The following is a 22622-nucleotide window of genomic DNA, read 5'->3' as shown; positions in this document are numbered from 1 at the left end:
CAGTCTCTTCCCCAGTGGAGCTTATAATCTCAGTCCCTATCACATTCACACACAATTTTATCAACTGTCAATTAACCATTCTGTATGTACAAGTTTGCTCTGTCCATTAAATAACATATGCCCAGTATAAGTGCACTAGCCAGACTGAATATTAGGATATTAGGTTTGAGGACTTTGCTTGTCGGCTGGGCAGAACAGATCTCTCCTGGCTCCCAGCCCTGCATTCTCTCTTTTCTTTGGGTAACATTTTGGATATGACATGGTTTCCTCTTGCAGCTACACAGAGGGTGGAGCAACGTCACCTACTGGAGGTCAGTACAAACCTCTCTACAACTGTAACAACAAACTGAGTACTCAGCCCCTTCTTTTCAGTTCCCTGTGACAGGCTGGGATGCAGCAGGGAGCCTGTGTGTGGGAATAGCAGGGACTGAGAAAGCAGAGAAGGATTAAGCTCTGAGCTCTTCCCACAGACATGGGAACTTCCTTCACTAAGTGGGGGCGGTGTTTTTGAAGATCTGTTAATCCAAGCTGGGTTTATTGTGGCTGCTGCTGCTGTCCTGCTCTCAACCCATTCTGAGGTAGTGACAAAAGCAACGGGGCGGCAGAGACTGAGGGAAAGAGCAGCCACACATACAGCTTTCTAAACACATTCTCCCTTTTGTGTGAACAACACTACGAGGAAGTCATGCATCTGCTATAATGGAGATAAAGGACTCTGGCAGCGTGATCCTGACTGGATACCATTCATACACTCCATCTAGTTCACCAATAAGAGAGCAGAGCTTTGTGCCAGACATGCCATCCAGCCAGTCTCCTATGATCAGGTAATCCAGAAAACATTCTCTTTGTCTAACTTGTTACCCCTCCCCTCCAGCTGGGTGATCAGCTGACAACAGGGAATGATGGGAGTTGTAGTTAATGAACACATAAACTTGCAGTCCAAAAAAGGAAGTCAATATAGTGAATTGGATACTGTCTGTAGTTGTGTTAGTGTGTGACTGATGCCATCTGATTGCGCTGAACAGCTGAATGTTTTCATTGAGATTTGCTGGTCACATCTATCTGCCTTTTATTATTCTTTCTCGCTGTGACTTTGTGAACTCTGCACCACAGCAAATGCTTAGCCATCAGGTCACTCTATAGTCTGCCCAGCTCTTCTTGGGGTGATTTAGTTCTACCAACTGTAGTATTGAAAGCAATTAGTACATAAACACTGGGATCTATGGTAACTTTGTGTTTGCATTTTAACTGAAGGTATAGGAACTAACTGTGCAACATACCTCCAAAAATTATATATCTCTATATATATATATATATATATATATATATATATATATATATATATATATATATATATATATATATCTCTATATATATATATATATATATATATATATATATATATATATATATATATATATATATATATATATATATATATATATAGATATATATATAGATATATATATAGATATATATATATATATATACTGGATCTCAGTGCCAGAGTCACATGGAATTTGCTGATATAGCCATTTACTTGGAATTGCTTGAATAGGGGGCTGTACAAGGGGGAATTTGTGTTTTTTATTAAAATCAGATGTGGCTGACTCAAGCCAAAACTATACGTACTTTTCATTCAGTTGGCTTTGATTTTCTGTACTTCTGCCTAAGGAGAAGGTAATCCTAATACTGACCACACTCGTTGAAACATGGATCACCGATTCTATTGTTTTGAACAAAGTGACTGACCATTGCACCACGTGTGCGTGCCTCCCCCTCACTCAATCCCAAATAATCGGCATCCATCCAGACTAGTTCATTTTTCAGGATAAGAAATCTGTCTGCTGATGGTGCTTCCCTTGTGCAATTGCTCAGCCCATGGACCCAACATCTGAACTGGTGCATTATAAGTAGCCATGTGTGTGATATTGTGGGCTGGCCATTTCTAACTTATTTGCTGCTTGATAGACATAGCTAATTTGTTCCAATTGTATTTACTTCTGTATGCCTATAGACAGATCACTAGATATACAGTTAAATTATTAAATATGTAAATGGTGGAAGGGTAGAGATTCAATGAGTAGGTTAGTTATTTAAAAAGATTAGATGAAGGGATTCTATTAGCGCTGCCCAACTTTTTGCATGTCATTATCCAAATATTTGTCTAGGGGGCCTTTAATTATATAAAAGTGATGATGGAAAATAAAGAAGTGTGTTGTTCCCTGGAGCAGATTAGGGGCCATGTGGCCCATGGGCTTTATGATGGACACTCATGGATTGTATAATAGGTGTGTGTGTGTGTATATATATATATATTTATAGATATGTGTGTGTGTGTGGGGGCTAACAATTTGAAGCAAGCAAAGTGCCTAATAAACATTCCAAATGACATTACCAAAGACTGCCTAATGTTGTACAACACTAACAAAATTGAAATTTTTTTGTACGTGCTCTATCATGTCTGCATAGTGACTCCCAGCAAAGCAACTCCATTAAATGGTATAGTGGTGTGGTTTCCAGCATCAAATGGCACTGTAATACACAGTAGAGTTATGAATTGGGTTCCCATGAAATAGCAGATGCTATAATTTCCTTATTGTATGAGCAGTCTGCAGGAACCGAGCATGGAGAGTCTAGTAGGTTGTATGTCCCTTTTGAACCTAAAAAAGTATTAGCAATTTTTGCTCCCTGCCTTGTCCACCTCTTGTAATGATGTCAGTTCTGGGTTATGCAGTGAATATGCTTCGGACTTTATAAGAAACCTTATGGTGTTTGGGTAGGGGGTGTTTGTGGTAAAAATACTGTACATGGATACATTGTCTGACTCTATCCTACCACAGTGGGGATCACTGACAGTAAGTAGTTTGAATACAGCACATTGTCTGTGCACATTCTCTTGCTAGTACCAGTGTACCAAAAGTGGGACATCGATAAAAGTGTACTAGTCAATAGTACAGAGAAAGGAAATCCAGGATAAATGGTTGTCTTATGCTGACCATAAAAACATTGGCTATTTGTTACTTGGCGAATCACACATTTCAGAATGACTTTTGTTAAAAATATGCCCCAGCACTAAAAATTTCTAATCTTACCCTACAACAGCTGCCCTGCAGCAAAGGGTAGGCGAAGCCATATGTTCTATTAAAGGCAGCATCTAGGCTTCCCAAATATGCTTCTCATAGAGTTTATGAGCTCAGCATGTGGTCTCTTGGAATGTGCAATATATGCAGAGAATTAGACATTGCATTTCATATATATATATATATATATATATATATATATATATATATATATATATATATATATATATATATATATATATATACACTTTATATACAGTATCTGTATTCTTTTAGTAGAATACCATTAAAAAACTAGGTGATAATGTGTCTGTGTAGACAAAAACTGTATTAATATTTTTGTAATATATACATATACACAGCACCCTTGCAAAAGTATTCAGTCCCATATCCAATTCTCTTATTATACTGACTAAGACATGCTACACTGAAATTATATAAATGTTATCCTCTGTGATATTTTAATTTCAAAGTCATCCAACTTAAGGTGGCCATACATGATAAGATCTGCTAGTTCGGCGAGGTTGCCAAACGAGTGGATCTTTCCCCAATATCCCCACCAACAGCGAAATCGGGTTAATCCGAACATTCGGCCCTAGAGTCAAATGAAGGAAATGGGCACCAATGGATGATAGGACCTCAGCAACTATTTATTGTAGTCCTCGATTGCATGAAAAATCAAACCTGCCTGATCGAAATCAGGCCAATTTTTGCCTAGATCTTAATCGGGAAGACCGGTCGGATACTCCCCACACACGGGCAGATAAACTGCCAAATTGGACCAATATTGACAGCTTTAATCTGCCCGTGTATGGCCACCTTAAGGGTGAATTTGTAGGCAGCTAACACCAACAAACATAAACCAGGCACACATCTGTTAATCTGCCCCTTTAGTTATTACTAGGGTTGGCACTGTTTCTGGAAAAAAATACTGTACTTACTATATTTTTGCATTTCTTCCTTATTAATAATATTGTTTCACACATTATTTTTACTGGCCAGGCTGGTAAAATACCGGCAAGGCAGCAACCAGCGCGGGAACCCTAGTGCTTTATGTTTGGAAATCTATATTTAAATCTGTGCAACAGTCTCGGCCCTCTGGGAAAGTCTGGGATTTGCAAACCCTCCGAATGTATATCTTGTTAATTTTGCAGCCAGATCCCTGTCGGGGAAGCATTCGGTAGGTGCCAGTGGCCTAAATAGTAGGCCCCACATGAAATTAATTTTAAAGGCCCCCAAAATATCTAGAGGTTAACCTATTTTATCAATATTTATTGAAACTGTATATGAATTATGAACCTATACCTGCTGGGTCCCCCTGCAGCCTAAGGGTCTGCTTCCTCCGTGAAAGGTGTCCATACAGGGGTAGAAAAGTTGTTGTCTAACAGGCCCGAATTTGCTGCTTAAATCTGCCCTTGATTGGCCAGCTTAAGGTCTCTATCACAATCAGCATTATAATATGAACAACTTTATAAGGAGACAGTTAACCTGCCTGTATGGGTTGGAAGTATGGGAGAAAACTGGAGTATCAAGACAAAACATTGAATTAGAATGCATATATCTTAGAAGCATACTTTTTACTCAGTACAAGAAGAAACACTTTCAATAGGCTCTATAAAGAAATCATTGCCATAACTGGAGAGAACTGGGAATTTCTATAAAACTTAAGGCTTTGGCAAACAGGACATAACTGCCAGCTTGTTTCACCTGGCAGAGAAGCATCTAGTACAAACCACTTCTGTTTCCATCACTAGAACACTTTCCAGCTGAGAGGCACCAGTACCATCACAGTCACATGTTTTCCAAATAAGTGAATGAGAGGAGGACCTGGCGGAGAATATGTCCCATGTGCCATCTTTCTAAAAGGATTTTGAAAAATACTTGGTTCAATTAAGCAGATTTCTGTTTGTTCTGTCTGGAAAGTTGTAGTTTTAATTCATAACTGAACTTGAATGTGTTCAGAACAAGGCAATGCGGGGAAGGGAGCAGAAATCCAGTGCTTTTGATGTGAGAATTTGCCCCGTTTCGCTTGGCCGAAAATTTTTAGAAACTGCTAAAAAATGTGCTCATCACTATTCAGTGCCATATGCATTTCATACAAGATCTGCTCTGTCCACGACTGGACTGGGATTCAAAATAGGCTATGCCGTTTCAAGAACAAGTACAGGTCTAGTGTGCCTATGGTCTAGGGTTGCAGTCTTTTCTTAAAAAGAATAACAGCCTTCCTATATATTTATTGCTCTTCCCTTATTGCATCACACATCATTTTCATCGGCCAGGTGGCAGTTTGATCGTGTGCGTTAGACCATTGCAAGAGTTCAGCAGAGTGACAAAGGCAGCTGTACTTCCAATCTTCTGTTACTTCTCTCTGAAGCACTCCAGTGATTGTTATGCATTATCCTGTTAAACAGAAGTGTCGGAATGACAGCTATGGTTATATTTATCTAGAGTAAGCAAACCACATTAAAAAAAAAATATTCTTTTCAAAACTGGGCCTCTTATGTAACAGAATTTTAAGCTTGATTTATCACAGTAATAAATTAAATTATAAATAATATTAAATTATACATAACAATAGATGAGATAATAAATAAACATGACTATGCATCATTTGTTTTGTTATCATAATTAAAATCTTTATATATGGTTCTAGTGATTATATCATCCACAGGGCAAGATTAGTGCCTAAGGGGGGCAGACTCTGAATTACTCACGTAAGGTAATAGTAGTCATTACAGAATATTGCACGTAGGTCTCCAGATCCACAAGCTAACAATGATTTTTGCTATATTATTCTTGCTATGTTACCAAACATGAGTGAAAATAGACTACTGAGAGAAGGCAAAAGAATTAACAAGAAATGTAATTTACCCTCATACTTTATTTAGTTGTTGAAGAGACTGTAATCTAAATATATGGTATTCATAAATTAAAAGGGTGGTTCGCCTTTAAGTAGTGGTATGTTATAGAATGGCTAATATTAAGCAATTTCAGTTGACCTTCATATTTGTTTTTTTGGATAGTTTTTGAATTATTTACCTTCTTCTTCTGGCTTTTTACAGCTTTCAAATGGGGGGTCACAGATAGCATCTAAAAACAAATATTCTGCTATTTTTATTACTCATCTTGCTATTCAGTTCTTCTTCTATTCATATTCCAGTCTCACATTCAAATCAATGTCCATACCTCCCTACTGTCCCTTTTTCGGAGGGACAGTCCCTCTTTTGACAGCTCAACCCGCAGTCCCTCATTTGTACTGGAAAGTCCCTCTTTTCTCTGCACTGAACAGCTAGAAAAAGAAACAAACTTTCTAATTTAATTGGCTTTTAGCAGAGTCCAGAACAGCTAACAGGTGCAAATAAGATACTTTGTAACAATTTTGAGACACAAAAACACAGTTTAGATAAGGAGAAATATTTTCAAACTTTCATAACCTGCCAAATTTTGTAAAACAAACATAGTAATTAGGGGGGTGTGGCCACAGAAAGGGGTGTGGTCAAAAAATTGCTGTGCTACGTGCGGGAAAAAATTTTTTGTCCCTCTTTTTACTTCCAAAATGTTGGCAGGTATGCAATGCCTGGTTGCTAGGGTAATTGCTAACAATTATTTATGAACAATACTTTTCGGATATGCTCTAACCCTGCAGCCAATAATTTTAATACAATGCGATAACACACAAAAAAATCCTCCTTTAAATCGCTCACCCTTAAACTGGGTGGGTCCAGGTGCAAATGCCCCGGACCAGTTGCTTAAATTGTTACTCTCATATGCATTCAAGTCAGATTACTCACCGCTCCAGGCTCTGGCTCGGGTGCAACACCCGAACCCATAGCTTAGGGAGGTCTGGCCGACAATCACGTAGTCACGTAGTCATAGGCATACACTATACTTTGCCTATGACTACGTGTGTTAACACACGAAACGCGTTAGGAGGAGAACTGTTGGGGAAATAAAGTTACGTTTTAATCCACCGCTGACCTCTGGTTTGTGAAAGTTTTGAAGTAATTGCTAACATTGCAAACTCTAAAGTTGCTGAATAAAAAGCTAAATGACTTAAAAAACCTGAAAATTGTCTTAGAATACCACTCTCTAAATCATATTAAAAATGAATGTAAAGGTGAACACAAAAAATGATGTCTAGCAAGTTGTTTCCTGTTATTGTATTGATCTCCCAACCCATAATGCTTTCAGAGCTTACACTGTTTCTTGTTGGGGTCACGCAGAGCAGCTGCAAGTATAATATATACAAAGTAGGGATGTGAGACATCTTGGAAGTTGTATTTGTTGTATTTCAAAACAACTGCAAGGAATATACTTGGCATCTGTGATGCAAAAGTTAACAACTGATAAACATAAATACTGTATATACTGTATGTAGGGATGGGCGAATTTTTTCGCCTCGTTTCGCCGAAAAAATGACGCCCATAGACTTGTATGGAGACGTGCGTCAAAAAAAAAGACGCGCGACAAAATAATTTCGCCTCGCGACAAATTTTAATGGGCGTCTGCGACATTTCGCCGGCGGCGAATTTTTGGCGAAACGAAACGGGTCAAATTCGCCCATCCCTAACTGTATGTAAACCTAGTAATAAATCGAATCATTCATAGACTGTTATATTTTGGTTAATTAAGTGTTTTTTGGCACAGAAGTGTAACCATTGTTCTGTGCAGGGGGAGGGGGCTTGAAAGAAATTGTATGTTCCTATGACATGGAAGTAACCAACTAACTGGTTCATTCTGTAAAATTCCCAGATCACATGAAAAATACAGGAGGCTTCTAGGGAATCCTGTTAGAAGGGCTGCAGTTTTCAGCAAACTTCTTTCAGTAGGCCCCTTTAGCCCTTTATTATTTTAACTATACAGCTATATAACATCTAATGAGGTAATGTAATTAAAGTCACAAAGAGCAAAACAATTGGAACAAATAAGAATGAAAAGTCTAATTTCGCAATGTAATACTCTTCCTTAAACTGTTATTACATTGCGAATTTTAATTGCGCATTGCCCACTTTTAAGAAGTGCTTGCAGGTATTGTAATCTTTTGGAGCAAACATAACAACTTTTAGAGTAAGAAGTTTTATTACATTCAAATTAGATTGTTATATGTTAATTTCTCATTCTCTCCTGCAGAAAACTTTCAAGTACTTTTCCACTCAGTTTATCATTGCCATCAAGTTACGCAGCTCTATTTGCTTTCTTGTTGAATTAAAACAGTGGTGTGGCTATTACTAAAGTAATTTCCCTAAGTGCCTTGTTCATATGGGTTCCATCTTTTCAGACAGGCTGCATTTATCTAATCACATTTAGACAGCTTCCAGTGGCATCAACAGGAATGTTAGGGGAAGGTCAGGGCTATGTTTATTTGCAGGTTTTCAATCAGTAGTAATTCTAATTCTGATATCCTAAGGGCTTGTTTATCTAATAACCTTAGATAATGTTTCATTTTATGTTCTTGCTAAACTGGATTTTGTTAAATAAAACTGTACTTTTTCTGGCATTCAGACCCAAAAAATCATACCATTTCTGTTTCCATATTTTTTATTCAGAAACACATACAGGTATGGGATCTGTTATCCAGAAACCAATTATCCAGAAAGTTCAGAATTACGGAAACGCTGTCTCCCATAGACTTCATTTTAGTCAAATAATTTAAAAATGATTTCCTTTTTCTCTGTAATAATAAAATAGTACATTGTACACTACTTGATCCAAACTAAGATATAATTAATCCTTGTTAAAAGTAGAGCCAGACCATTGGGTTTACATGATTTTTTAGTAGACTTAAGGTATGAAGATCCAAATTAAGGAAAGATCTGTTATCTGGAAAGCTTCAGATCCCAAGCATTCTGGATTACAGATAGTTTACATCATAATAAGTGTCATATTAAAGAATATTTCCAAGATGAAATATAAATTGTAGGTATATATTGCTTTTTTATTTGTTTTACCTTGAATCACCATGGTCTGTGTTTTGCCTCAGAGATCACCTGACCAGAAATACTGCAGCTCTAACTGTAACAGGAAGAAGTGTGGAAGCAAATGACAGAACTCTGTCTGTTAATTGGCTCATGTGACCTAACATGTAGGGGCAGATTTATCAAGGGTCAAATTTAGAGTTCACAGGAGTATGTAAAAACTTGACTTGACTTGACTGCACATATCAACATAATTCCATTTACATATCTAGGGGACTCAGCCAAGACATACAGCAAGCTGTAGGGCTGCTCCCAGTAATACGTATAAGTGCAGATATGCAGAGAAGGAATGTTTTATTCAGAATAGCCTATGTATATATATATATATATATATATATATATATATATTTACACCTGTCTTTGGGAACATAAATATAATAGTATCTGTATTTAAATGCAGGGCGTATGTCAACCCTTTGTGCTTCATTCTGCGAGCACAAACTGTTGTGTCTATAGGCCCACACAAATCCTAAGTGTGGCAAGGTGCACCTTGTTCCCCTGTTGTACATAAGTCCTATTAAATAATTTTGCAAATGTGTGTATGCTCATATAAGCTGGCACATGAGGTGGAAACCTCAGCCACAGCTGGCTGTATAATGAAAAATAGTAAACTCCTTGCATGTCTTAAATAATCTAATATTGTATGTGTTATTAAAACATGTAAAATGTTTTGTAAAATATTTCTTTAAAGGACAGTGAAAGCCAGCTATACATGATACATCCCCTGCAGAGGTATAAGAAAGGACATAAACCCAAGGGAGCAAAAAATAATTTTGCCCCTTTACAGGTCCCTGGTAAGGCCTCACTTGGTGCAGTTTTGGGCTCCAGACCTTAAAAGGGATATAATGAGCTGGAGAGAGTGCAGAGACATGCTACTATTGGTTAGAGGGATGGAAGACTTACATTTTGAGGATAGACTGTCAAGGTTGGGGTTGTTTTCTCTGGAGAAAAGATGCTTGTGAGGGGACATGATTACACTTTACTAGTACATTGAAGGACATAATAGTCAGGGGACCTTTTTACCCATGAAGAAGATCACGCACAAGAGGCCACCCCTTTAGACTAGCGGAAAAGAACTTTCAGTATAGGTGGTTCTTCACAGTCAGGACAGTGAGGTTGTGGCATGCTGAATGATGTTGTGATGGCTGATTCTGTTAATGCCTTTAAGAGTGGCTTGGATGATTTCTTGGACAAGCATAATATCCAAGGCTATTGTTATACTAAAATCTACATTTAGTGTATGATTATATATAGTTTATGGAGGGGTCAGTATGAGAGTTTGTATGGATGCTGGGTTTCATTTGGAGGGGTTGAACTTGATGGACTTTTTTCAACCTGATCTAACTATGTTACTATGTATGTAATGCCCTTGGCAATGATAACAGTGGACTAGATTACCAAAAACAACGCTACTGTAGCTTTATAGAACGAAAAAGAAAGCTGATGGCAAATGTCACATATTGTTTAACATTTTTTATATCCATGGAGAGTATGTAATAAGGTTTATCATAAACGTGTGTAAACAATGAAGGCAGGTTATTAAACCTAGTCTTTTTGAGAAAATTTACTAAGAAGTGTTTTGCCATAATGCTGTATTCTGCCTGTTCTTTTCAGAAGGACAAGGACATAATCTCTGTTTCAGGCTTGATAATACTAGGCTTGGTTTCCTGTTTTGGAGTCAGGAATTGAACTGGCCAATTACAAGCAGTGAAGTTTAACCTTTTAAGAAATAAGCACATTGATGAGCTTAGATTAGATAAATAGCTTGCAAATCTCGGCCACTCATTCACATGGCAACAATCAGCATTCTTGGCAATCTTTCCCTTCTTTTAAAAATAAATTTCCACCAACCTTATTTGCAGTTTTGTTTTTGTTTTTGCATAGGGTGTAAGTCTTGCCTTGATTCAAGGTTTTGTTTAACAATGTGTGTCTAACTTGGCACAGCCCTGCTGAGATCAGCCAATACATTTTAAATATCTGTATCAAAAGCAGACTTCATGTTGTATGGAAATATTAAGGCAAATGCTTAAATATTTTCCTCTTCCCTTGACCCCCCTCCCGTGCTTGTTTGAACATGTAACTGGTTCTGCTCCATTTGTCCTCAATTTGTTTTATAAATGCCTAACAATAGGAAGAATATTTAGTTGGGAGCATAGCCATCAGAAAACGGCCATAAATCAAACTTTTTGGGTATTTTTAAATAAATGTAAAAGAGATACCATAATACTTTGCCATCATAAGTATTCCTTTATATTAATTAAAGTACAAAAATCACATCTGAAAGTGTTTTTGTCTCATCATGCATTTACCTTAGTATATAGGACTTCTCATATTGCTTAAATACTGTACTCCAAGATCTTTTTGCTTCCAAATTGGTTGTACATTTATCTATGCACCACAACTTCCCCTGGTATTTGCCTTCTTGCTATTAAAGGGGTAAACAATTTCAGAAACCATCTATATTACAGCCCATCCCCAACCAAGGTGCAATAAGGGGCATGTAAAGTCTACCTTTCCAAACCCTTGCCAGACTACACTAATGCCCACCACCACAAACAGTGCAAATTGAAACAAGAAGTGAGTGGCCAGAACTGCAAAGAAAACAACCATCCTTTACAGAAGTCACAACCAGTTTGTTGCACAATATGTTAGCAACTAGCAAAGAGTGGTGGAAATATTATCAGGGTAAGGGTATGTATATACTGGAATCCTATAAAATAATTGCTTCTGTGCTGCAAATACATCATGTGGTGCATGCAAAAAAAACGTATTGGCGGCTACAATATGACTACCAGTAGGTGTCCTAACAACAACCAGTGAGGCAATGGGTCAGTTTAAAATAATCCCATACAATAGTATGAAGACCTGTCAACCCTCCTGGATTCTTCCCATCATCCTATCATTAAAACAATCTCTTATGTTTACAACTTGGATAATATAGCTACAATCCCTGCTATCTCAACTGCATCCCTTTTCAGTAAGTCATCTCCATTTTTAAATGCATGTAGAAAGTGTATTGAAAATGGGAAGACTATGGGGTATATATTAAAGGCATATGATTTCTGCAATTAAAGTAAGTTATTTTAGATACATTTTATGCCAGTCATTATTTAGCAGTCATATGATTTCACAAGAATATGGTACAGAAACTCTTTATATAAATGCTATAGTGTTTTGTTTGAAACAAGAGTTGGCTGCTCCCCTTCTTGTTAGTGTGGAGTTGCTGCTGTTTTATTGGTACTTTGACATCGAAAAGACATTAGGCAGAACTTCGACCCTTTTATTTCTTGAATGTTTGGCCAGCTGCCCCATCTATGTCAACTGACTCTGTACTAGATGATTATAGAATGTTTGGAGTTACCCACAAAAATGCAGAATTCTGACAACAATGCCTATGCCCTCTTTAGAGGAATTCCAGTCATTTACAAGATAAAATAAAAAGTTGCTGTCTATAGTAAAAATAATATTTTAACATGAGATCGAGTGCCTTAACTCCTTGAATGCCAAAAGGACTTTCTGTATAAATATTCATAAAAGCAGCATTTATATTTTACAGTAGAACAGCAATTTTTTCTAACTACAGTATATAGGAGAAAAGAAGGAAAGTATCCCCGTCTTTTTAATCAGAAAAACCACAATTTTTTTTTTTTATATGTTATCACTATATAGTTTGATTCCAGTTAAACCATTTAACCCCGTGATTCTATATATATTAGTTCCCCCCTTGATAAGTAGCTAGCTAGCTATTTCTTAACGGTTTATACCATTTTAGATAAAACCTTGGGGGGTTCTCTTGAGATAACTCAAGAGCTTGAGCGCTTCACTTAGCCCAGATTAAGGAGATTCCTTATCTGTATTCTTGTTCAACTGTTTTCACTATAAGTGCTCTGGAATTTGTGTGTTTTTTTAAAAAAGATAGCTCTTCAATCCAGTTAGTTAAAATAGAATTGACACCACAGTTCCAGAAGCACTGACTTCTCTCTCTTTGTGGGGTCCTGCAGCTAGTAAAACAATCAGCTAGAAAATACAGGACTTTTCCACCCACCTACCATTTTCCTTTTCCTACCTTTTCTTGGAATCAGAGATACTAACAATTGCACTTTTAACTGTTTTACAAGTGAATTGATCACAATCTGTTGGCACTTTATCACCCTTATTGGCGTTTTAGTTAATTTTTAGTAACTTAACAATCAATTAATGGTAAATGAATTGTTTATGAGTTAGAAACTATAAAGTATACACAATATTTAAATGAAAAATCTATTGAGTCTTAGTTTTAATCTATTTAATGCTATTTAATTAAGGTCAAGCACTAGCACTTTGTGGGAATACTTATCAAGGGGGGAACTAATATATATAGAATCACGGGGTTAAATGGTTTAACTGGAATCAAACTATATAGTGATAACATATAAAAAAAAAATTGTGGTTTTTCTGATTAAAAAGACGGGGATACTTTCCTTCTTTTCTCCTATATAACAAATTCAAAGATTGACATAAGTCAGATCCCCTCACCTCCTCACATGTATACTGTAAACTTGTTTATTTTCTGTGAATAAAGTTTTCTTGTAATACAAAAAAAAGTCAGATCCCCTCCTTTTAATTAATTTTACATATTTGAAGATAGATCATTCCTTTTTATTGAAATTTTTTCTAACTAGTCAAGAGATGTGAGCAGAGTAACTGAGAATTATTAGCTGTAAGAGGCACTAAAACATTATATAAAATTGTTGTCAATCCAACCAAAATATTACAAAAGTGATCACTGGAGACTGGGAGAGTGAATAAACCACCATCACAAAATAGAAAAACAAAGTAAAAAGTGAATGTTTCAGTCTATAAAGAACCTAAAAATTGGTATGCCATTTCTAGCGGCTGCTTCAGTCAAAAGTTATAAAAGATGAAAGGTCTGTTATCTATTCTGCTATGGAGAAATACCCCTTTTTGCTTATTTATTAAAATGTAAAAAGATCCTGTGGCCGTTAAAATTGATTGTATATCATCTTACCACACTTGGGTGTGAAACACCATTAGTTTGAGGAAACAGCATTTCCTGCATCAGCCTTCCTATTTAATAGACATTTATTTAGTAGTCATTTCCAGCTCCAACTAATTCTATTCCCCATCAGATATGACTTGTGTGCTATTGTATATGAAAAGTTCTCAATAACCATATGCAGTCACTGTGGCCACCAATCACCACTGAAGAAACTCCAGACCCTCTATTTATTTCACTCTGACCCCATTAAAGAGGGGGGTCCCTTTAAGAAGAGTATGTTTTCTCCCTAGATGGTTTTCCACTTTGCGCAGAATGCAAATTGATAGTATTGTTTGCAGTATTTGTTAAATTTAAAATGATTTGCTTTGTGTATATATATAATGTATTAAAGTATCAGATATCATTAATGTCAGTGCTATAACTTTCCTCTGGCACTGTTACTGGCAGTAATCTCTTCCTCATGCAGTATTGCTTTTGGAGATCAAGGGTGGGGGAAAGGAGTAGGCCCCCTGTGTTCAATGTGGATCAAATTAAAGCCTTGTGCTGCCAGAATGGAGAATGATTACAAGACGCGATTTGGCCATGCATCTGTTATGTGTGATACAGTTTTATCACAGAATGTTTTCATTTAATTCATTTTTCATAGAGCTCTAGACATAGTTGGAAGAAACACTTTGGCTTACCCATATGTCATTGTGTATAAACATAGCTTGCCATTTGCTAGATGTCTCCAATTAGAACATAAAGAACTAGCAGAATCCATTAACATATTGTGCCTATAATTTTTCATGTTTCCTTTAGGAAAATAGTAGAGCAAGTGTGTTGTGAAATAATACACAATATTAAAATTCAGAGCTTACACAGTAAGCATTTTAGGAAATTGTATTGCTTATAATAACAAATGTCAATTTTTTGTAACGGCTATTTAACATTAAAAATGTTCTTTATTTGCACCTAGTGCAGGAAAATGGATATGCTTTACACAGTTTTATGTCCACTCATTGTCCAGGTTACTAGTGAGCTGTGCTAATTTATTAAGCTTTTTCCTGTTGTTACCAGTTCCCTGTGAATTTATACATGTAACTACCCTTTCGCCTTGGCACACTTCTCAAGCCATTTTTCTGAAGAGCTTTTACTTTAAGATAAAAAAACTAGCCTTACAGTTGCAATGTGTTTGGATCACTTAGCCAAAGGGTTGAATGATAGGACTGTGCAGTTTTGTCCTACATGTAGCCGAAGAAAATGAGATCAGTCTTATTATTAGGCTTGTAGGGATCTATGAAAAAAGTAGTAGCATTTTCTTGTAATCGGCAACAGGATGCCTTGATGAGTGGACACCATTTTCTCAGAGCTGTTACTCAAAACCTCCAAACGATGAGTGGTGGCTGAAACATTCAAATTGACTGTATTTTTATGATAGTAATTTTTGGGTGATGGATAGAATAGCAATATTAGGAAGACAGCAGACTATAAAAATGACAGACTTTGTTGGCTTATTTGGACCCATCGGAACTGAATATACACTCTGAGAATAATAATTTTGAGCATATAATTTGATAATGATAATTTTGATACCTGAACATGGAAAATCTAGTTAGGCGATGATCTTGTTAACAAAAGCAGGGGTGACTGGCCCACAAGGTAACTGGGAAAAATTCTAGTGGGACCCATTTTGGTGGGCCTTTGCTAGTCCAGCAGCCTCTACTAGTGTTCACCATTTGCACTGACCACTACCTACTGCACTTCATAAACCACATTCTGCTGCACTCTTTTTCCCTTGGCTTATCTCAACCATTGTACATATCACAGGCATCACAGTGTTGCATAGCAGACAAGTGAACTTACATGAGTATGTAGAGGACTCTTTGCGTAAGGTTCTCTGGTAGTTTCAGGTGCCCCAGTCTGACACTGAACAAAAGGAAAGGTCAATGGGCACCTTGGTGGCAGACAGAGTGGCATATTCCTTGTCTTTCAGTTGTTTGACATAATAACCATGTATTGTTGAATCCTATGTAGGTGATTATATTGATTACTATACAAGAATGCTGCCCAGGGACTCAGCAATGGTATTACTGCGTAACTGGCTGTGCATGGATTCCTACCTTGAACCTAAAACCTAAAATATGAATTATATTCTATTCTGCTTATATCTGCATTAGACCGAAAAGAAAATCATTAAAAGTTATTATGAGTGAAAGAAAATAATATTTGGGCAGACACCTGTCTGTTTTTATTTATTGCTAGTACTTGTAAATGATGAACTAAGATAAATTGTAATATACTGTTTTTTTTGTTTTTAAAATAATGCTTTTATTAGGAACACAGTTTATACAATTGCACATAAGTCTTATATAGGCAGGTTATGTTTGGTGTACACACTTTCCTTCCCCTATCATAAACATAACACATATACATATCCCCTTATCCAACAGAATACCGTATACAGTACAATCAAGTATAAACCCCCTCCGCCCAATGGCCCACCAGAATTGTCAGTCTGTAATCAGCTCCCAATGGATATTAGATGTCGAACCACCAGATCCTCGGACATGTACCTAGTGGTAAATCTGAATATTTATGTATGATATTTCTTGTTGTCTTTGAAAAGATGTTTAAATATACTTTGCTCAGGTTTGCTTTCTCTGTTAAGGTAGTTTCTAACCAATCAGTGCAATACAAGAAATCATATATGAGCCTGAACAATTTAAGCGAAGGGGAAATATTCAGGATCCAACAATGCAATATAGTTTATCTGCTAACAGCTGATACTATTTATGATAATTTGTATCTTTCTTCAGAATTTTTGTAGTGTCACCAGAAATTGCCCATGTAGGTGTATTTAGTATATCCATAGATAGATTGGATTTCTCTTACAGAATGACCTCATCCAAAATGGGTTGTCTCATAGGGTATGTCCATAAACAATGATAAACATCTGCCCTGGAAACCAGACTCTTCAGTCAGCAACACCCCACTTTTTGTATCCGCTCTGTGCAAAATTTTAAAGAACATTTCATGAAATTAACTGAAATTGAGGAGCAATAAAGATTTAGTATGACATTTAAATAACTTTGCCTAGGTCAGTTCCGAGGTTTGATGCAACCATTTACCCATATCCCTTTGGAAATTCTTAGTCCGACAGAGGGATATTTAATAGTTCATATAAAAGGGAAATAGAGAGTCTCAGTACTTAAGTATCAGTACTGTGATGGGGGTAGCACAGACAATCATCTGAGTATAGTGTCTAGCTTGTAAGCATTAAAAAGTATTAGATGATATACAAAGATACTTCTTTTTAACAACAGATAATGTGTAAAGGATATTGGAAATACACAATAGGTGTCTCACATTTGTTAATTTATGTACTGTCCAAATAAGACATGGATAACCAACATATTCAAAAAACAAGGATTGACCAAGAAAGAATAAAAATGAGAAAATGAAGCTGAGATAGATAATCTGTGCCATGCCATATGTCAAGCCCAAATTGTGTTATATAGCAGTAGGTTGCCTTTTACATGTGCAGGGAGTTGACTCTGTTAAATATAATAATACTAAATAGAAAACTGGTACAAGAAGCAGTTACAAATGGGGTACTGCATATAGTTCATAATCTGCCATGAATATGTCTTGGAGCCTGCAACCCTGATTGTCGGAGTTTGTTTCTACTTATTTGGGGGTGTGATTTAGTGTTCCATTCAGCCTTAACATACCATTGTTTTTTTTACATCATTTTAAATATATAAAAGGTTTTCCTGCAACATTTTATTTTACTCTGATTTTCTGTACTTTCTTGCACTTAGTAAGAAGGCGCTCAACTCTTTCCTACTTGTTAACTCAGACAGAAGAATCACTGCTTCTGCCTTGCTTCCCATTCTTACAAAGCCGCAGGCTTCTCCTTTTTCTTTCTTATGTCATTACTATCAAGGATTCATCTGAGAAAGGTGTTTGTGAAACCAACTGGAATACTAAAACTGGAATACTGGAATACTGGAATACTAAAACTGCAAAACTAGGCACAATTGCTAACCAGGAACTTTAAAAGAATTTCGAAAAATGTTCAGTTTTGCATAGTTGTACTCATTTTATGGGATTAAAAAATTGATGGGATTTTTGGTTTTCTGGATTTTACCATTCCCCCCCCCCATGGAAATCAGGGTTTGACTGTATTAAGAATTGTATTCCAATAATGTAGATTACAGATGAACTAGGGTTACTTTAACTGGCCCCTAAACAAAGCTGAGGGTAAAGCATGAAATGATGGTCTACATTGAAGTCATCCATAGCAAACAACATGACATAAGACCAAAAGTGATACCTCTCACTGGTTACCCTCATCAAAAGTGGCACACCTTCAAGAGCACTTCTTTAAAATGGTTTCAATTTAATAGCACTAATCTGGGTGTCCAGATATTGTTGCAAGGCAGGCAGACTACATTCCAGCTTGTGCTGTAGCTTGAATTACCGCCCTCGTCTGACCTCTGCTTCTTGGACTTAGGTTTTTTGGCTGGACATATTACTCATGTAGATTCATAGGCAATACAGCTGATCGCAATGGTTATTTGTCGGTTACTTTATAAATATGCCACTCATATTATATAATAAAACAAAGTTAACACATTCTACTGAATAATGTTTCTTTATGGAAACACTCCTACACCTGTTGTAAATGGACAGTATGTTTTATGTAAATAGCTTTAGTTGTGTCTGGTTGCACACACTGACCTAATCTTTCTATCCCATTTTCTTTCATTGCTAAATACACATAATATATCGACATAAATTGGTATGAACAGTTTTATTATCCCATACAGAGATGTGATGGGGAAATAGCTGGAAGTGTTATTTATTATTAAAAATGTCCAAGGAAGCAAAATAAAGACAAAATAGATCCTCTATTGTCCTAAAAATTAACTTACCTTAAAACAAGTGGGGCATGAGCTTCAAATGGTTAAAAAAGTGTAAATAAAATATATTTAACAGTTTAAAACATAATCGCACATTAAAATATGAAAAAAGTACTCCAGCATTTATTCTTTTTTTATGATTTTTTTGATTACAGGATATGATGTCACTGACATAGTAATGTTGAGAATGTAGCTGAGTGAAAATTTGCCTGGCGAAACGGCATGCAAGTTCACTAGCACTAAGCTTTTTTGCTAGCGAATTGTCGTATTTGCTTTTTAGTAGATTGGCAAGTTAGCTGGTAATTGTCATTTTGGATAATTTTTGCCAAAAAAATACACAATTTGTCCTTTTAGTGAATTTGCCCCTAGAGTGGTCAGTAAATAGGAAGGAATAAACACAATCATTGAAATGGTATCTTTCAGTAAGTATGTAGAGTTGGTGATTTGGAGGGAGTTTGTACAGCAACCTCTAGCCAAACCATTAATTGTGCTTTAATGCAGACAAGTTATGCCAGTTGTTACTGCTTCCAGCACAGAACAAAACAGTGCACCTATAGATTGCAGAAGAAGTTATCATTTGTATTACCAAAAGAAAGCAACATGCTGGCTGTCACAACCTACATCATCTTTTCTCATAGGCCTCCTTTTGTGTTATAATTATCTAACAAGAAGCCAGAATGTGGGATGTATTAGCATTCTAAGTGTATGATCTGTCACCATCTTGGGCATGGCCAGTTGAATAGGTCTGTAAATTGAACTATAGTCCCAGCCATTATAAATAAATTCCATAAAACAATGATGACGAACTGTTCTCCTATGTTAAGCACAATTAGGCAGGAAGATCTGAGGGTTCGTTTGCAATTTACACAGAAAAAAGAAAGTTAAAAGGTTAGAAATCAGCAAATATTTTGTCATAACACCATACTGTATATATGTATTATTAAGAGTCTTATCATCGAAAAAGATGCCTATATGGTATTTTATGAAATCCAGTTGTTATAGAGCCTGTGTGAATTTATTACATATGTTTTCATTTCTATTAATGGTAATCCATAATGAATCAAGTGATTTTATTTTAAACCCTGACCATGGAATAGCAGCCAAATCAAGGGTCTTTTATTAACATAATTACAATTTATAAGATATTTTATGATTGTCTTATAAATGTACCAAGATATTTATATTTAACCAATTCCATTTGGGTGAAACAGGGGTGTGTATGTCTTGGCACACAGTTCCAGCCTCATTCAGCTTGTGCCCATGCTTTCCACTATGGGCACCTGTGGCCCAAGATTAGTCCAGCTAGGTTGTAGCAAGGTCTAAGCAGATCTCTTTGTTACAGCTACGGTATTCTCTTTCTTTTCTGCTCTTTTTTGGCACCTTAGTGGGAGATATCTGGCAGTTTTTTATTTTGTTCACAAGTTTCATAATAAAATTGGGCCTAGCCTATGTACCTGACCTTCAGCTGTCCAAGCACCCATTCACTTAATTCCAGAGCAGGACTCCTATAGAAAGCCATACTGGGTAAACACAGCCATGCACTGTGACTTTAGCCATTTTGTATGCATAGACTGTATATACAAAAGATATGTGTATTATGTATTGCTTTCCTTTTATGACTTTAAAAGTACGATAATTCAAATTAAGAAAGCAACATTGCTTTTCTTTGCTATGCTGGTTCTATTTATAAATACATATTCAAATTTGCCCACTTGTATCTTATTGGTACACATGATCATTTTAGTATTGAATGTTGTAACAACAAAAAAACAATAACAGTGAAACGATGGGATTTGTTTTTGTCTCCTTGATTGACTTTTTCAATTGAGCCCTTTTTTTCATTAGACAAATTACACAGTAAGGTGAAACATGTTGACGTTTTAGAAAAGTCTGGCAAGAATAACATAAATAATACAATTAGCAACATAAGCATGGTTCTTGGGATTTTCAGACTCATTCTTAAAGGAGAAGGAAATATCCTGGGCGCAAAAACCCTCCCCCTCCCCTGTGTTGCCCCCCCTCCCTCCTCCCCCCTGGCCTACCTGTCCCGCCGGGCAAATGCCCCTAACTTGTTACTCACCCCTCTGCGCAGGTCCTGTCCACGGAGTTCACAGGCGCCATCTTCTCCCAATCGGTCTTCTTCCTGCTTTGACCGGCGTTTATGACGCATGCGCAGTAGGAGCATTTACCTGTACAGATCTACTGCGCATGTGCCAAAAGTCACGAAGTTCGTGACATTCGGCGCATGCGCAGTAGATCCGTACCGGTAAATGCTCCTACTGCGCATGCGCTAGAAGATGCCGATTAATCCAGGAAGAAGACTGCCCGGGGGAAAAGGTAGGCCAGGGTGGAGGATGGGGGGGCAACACAGGGGAGGGGGGAGGGATTTTTGCGCCCAGGGGGTTTCCTTCTCCTTTAAAGGAGAACGAAACCCCCTTGCTTATAAAAACCCCTACCCTCCATAGAGCCCCCTCCCTGCTCCCCCCCACACAGGTGTTAACATCTGTAAGTGCCCCAAAGCCTGTAATTATCCCTTGTTGCAGCGTCAGCACAGTGGAGCTCACGGGTGCCATCTTCATTTTCGCAATTATCACAAAGCAGAAGACTGCTCCAACTGCGTATGCACCGAAGATTACCGAAGTGCTAAAGATGGCGCCCGTGAGTTTTGCTGCACTGACTCTGCAACGAAGGGTAATTACAGGCTACGGGGCATTTACAAATGTTAACACCTGTGCGGGGGGAGGGGGACTATGGAGGGTAGGGGTATGGGTATTTATAAGCAAGGGGGTTTAGTTGTCCTTTAAAAGAAACAGACTTTAGATAAAAAGAAAATATGTTTTTTAATATGTAGGTTATACTAATAGGAACCCATATAATGAGAATGAGAATGACACATCAAATTACTAGTAGTTTACTCAGGAGTTATTATCATCCTTTATACAGTATATAATTGACTTATTGTATTACTTGTAATGTGTATGTTTAGCATTTACATTAATTTATTGTACAGCACTGAAAATATATTGGCGCTTTAATATTAATAAAAACAAATATAAACTCCAGTATAATGTAAAATACTCATGGAGGAGGCCCTAGTGCAACATCAAAATCTACTGAGGGGTCCCAGCTTAAACAGTCCCTCCTTCCTGGCCCCTCTTCCAGCCAGCTTGCCTTATGGGGGTGGGGGGGACTATAATGCAGCAGACTCCACAGTCTGCCCCCCCCATCACCCAGGCCCCTGTGACCGAGGGGTCTGCTGTATAGGTAGTTACACCACTGCTGGTTGTGTGAGATATGGGATGGTCCATTTTGTAGTGCAGCATTTGCCAGGTAACTTTTGGGGTCTATTTATCATGCTGAATAAATAAAAACTGGAGTAAACCATTACCGGTGATGATGTTCAAAGCAACCAATCAGGTTTTTGCTTTTGTTTTCTAATTGTTGAAATGTAAATGCTGGATGGTTGCAATGGGATAATGTTGTTCTCCACTTTTTACACAGCATGATAAATATGCCATACTGATTATGTCTTATTTACATATGGGTAGGGCCCAGCACAATGCTACACTCAATTCCTTAAACTGGGTGCAATTCCATGGGGGAGTTTCATTATGAGCAAAAACATGGCTCTTTTTCCTGTGTTTTTGTACAATACACC

General features: G+C 37.0%; 1 protein-coding gene across 1 annotated transcript in view; it reads left to right on the top strand.

Moving 5' to 3' along the window:
- The first annotated feature begins 354 nt into the window (after positions 1-354).
- arhgap28.S (Rho GTPase activating protein 28 S homeolog) overlaps positions 355-22622 on the top strand; it is an 83518-nt gene continuing 61250 nt past the window's right edge. The window contains exon 1 of the mRNA XM_018242253.2: positions 355-824. Within this exon, the coding sequence (XP_018097742.1) occupies positions 700-824 (125 nt within the window). The 5' untranslated portion in view covers positions 355-699. The remainder of the gene's footprint in view (positions 825-22622) is intronic.

Source organism: Xenopus laevis, chromosome 6S (assembly GCF_017654675.1).
Source record: "Xenopus laevis strain J_2021 chromosome 6S, Xenopus_laevis_v10.1, whole genome shotgun sequence".
Taxonomy (NCBI): Eukaryota; Metazoa; Chordata; class Amphibia; order Anura; family Pipidae; genus Xenopus; species Xenopus laevis.
This window is presented reverse-complemented; position numbering and strand designations above follow the sequence as displayed.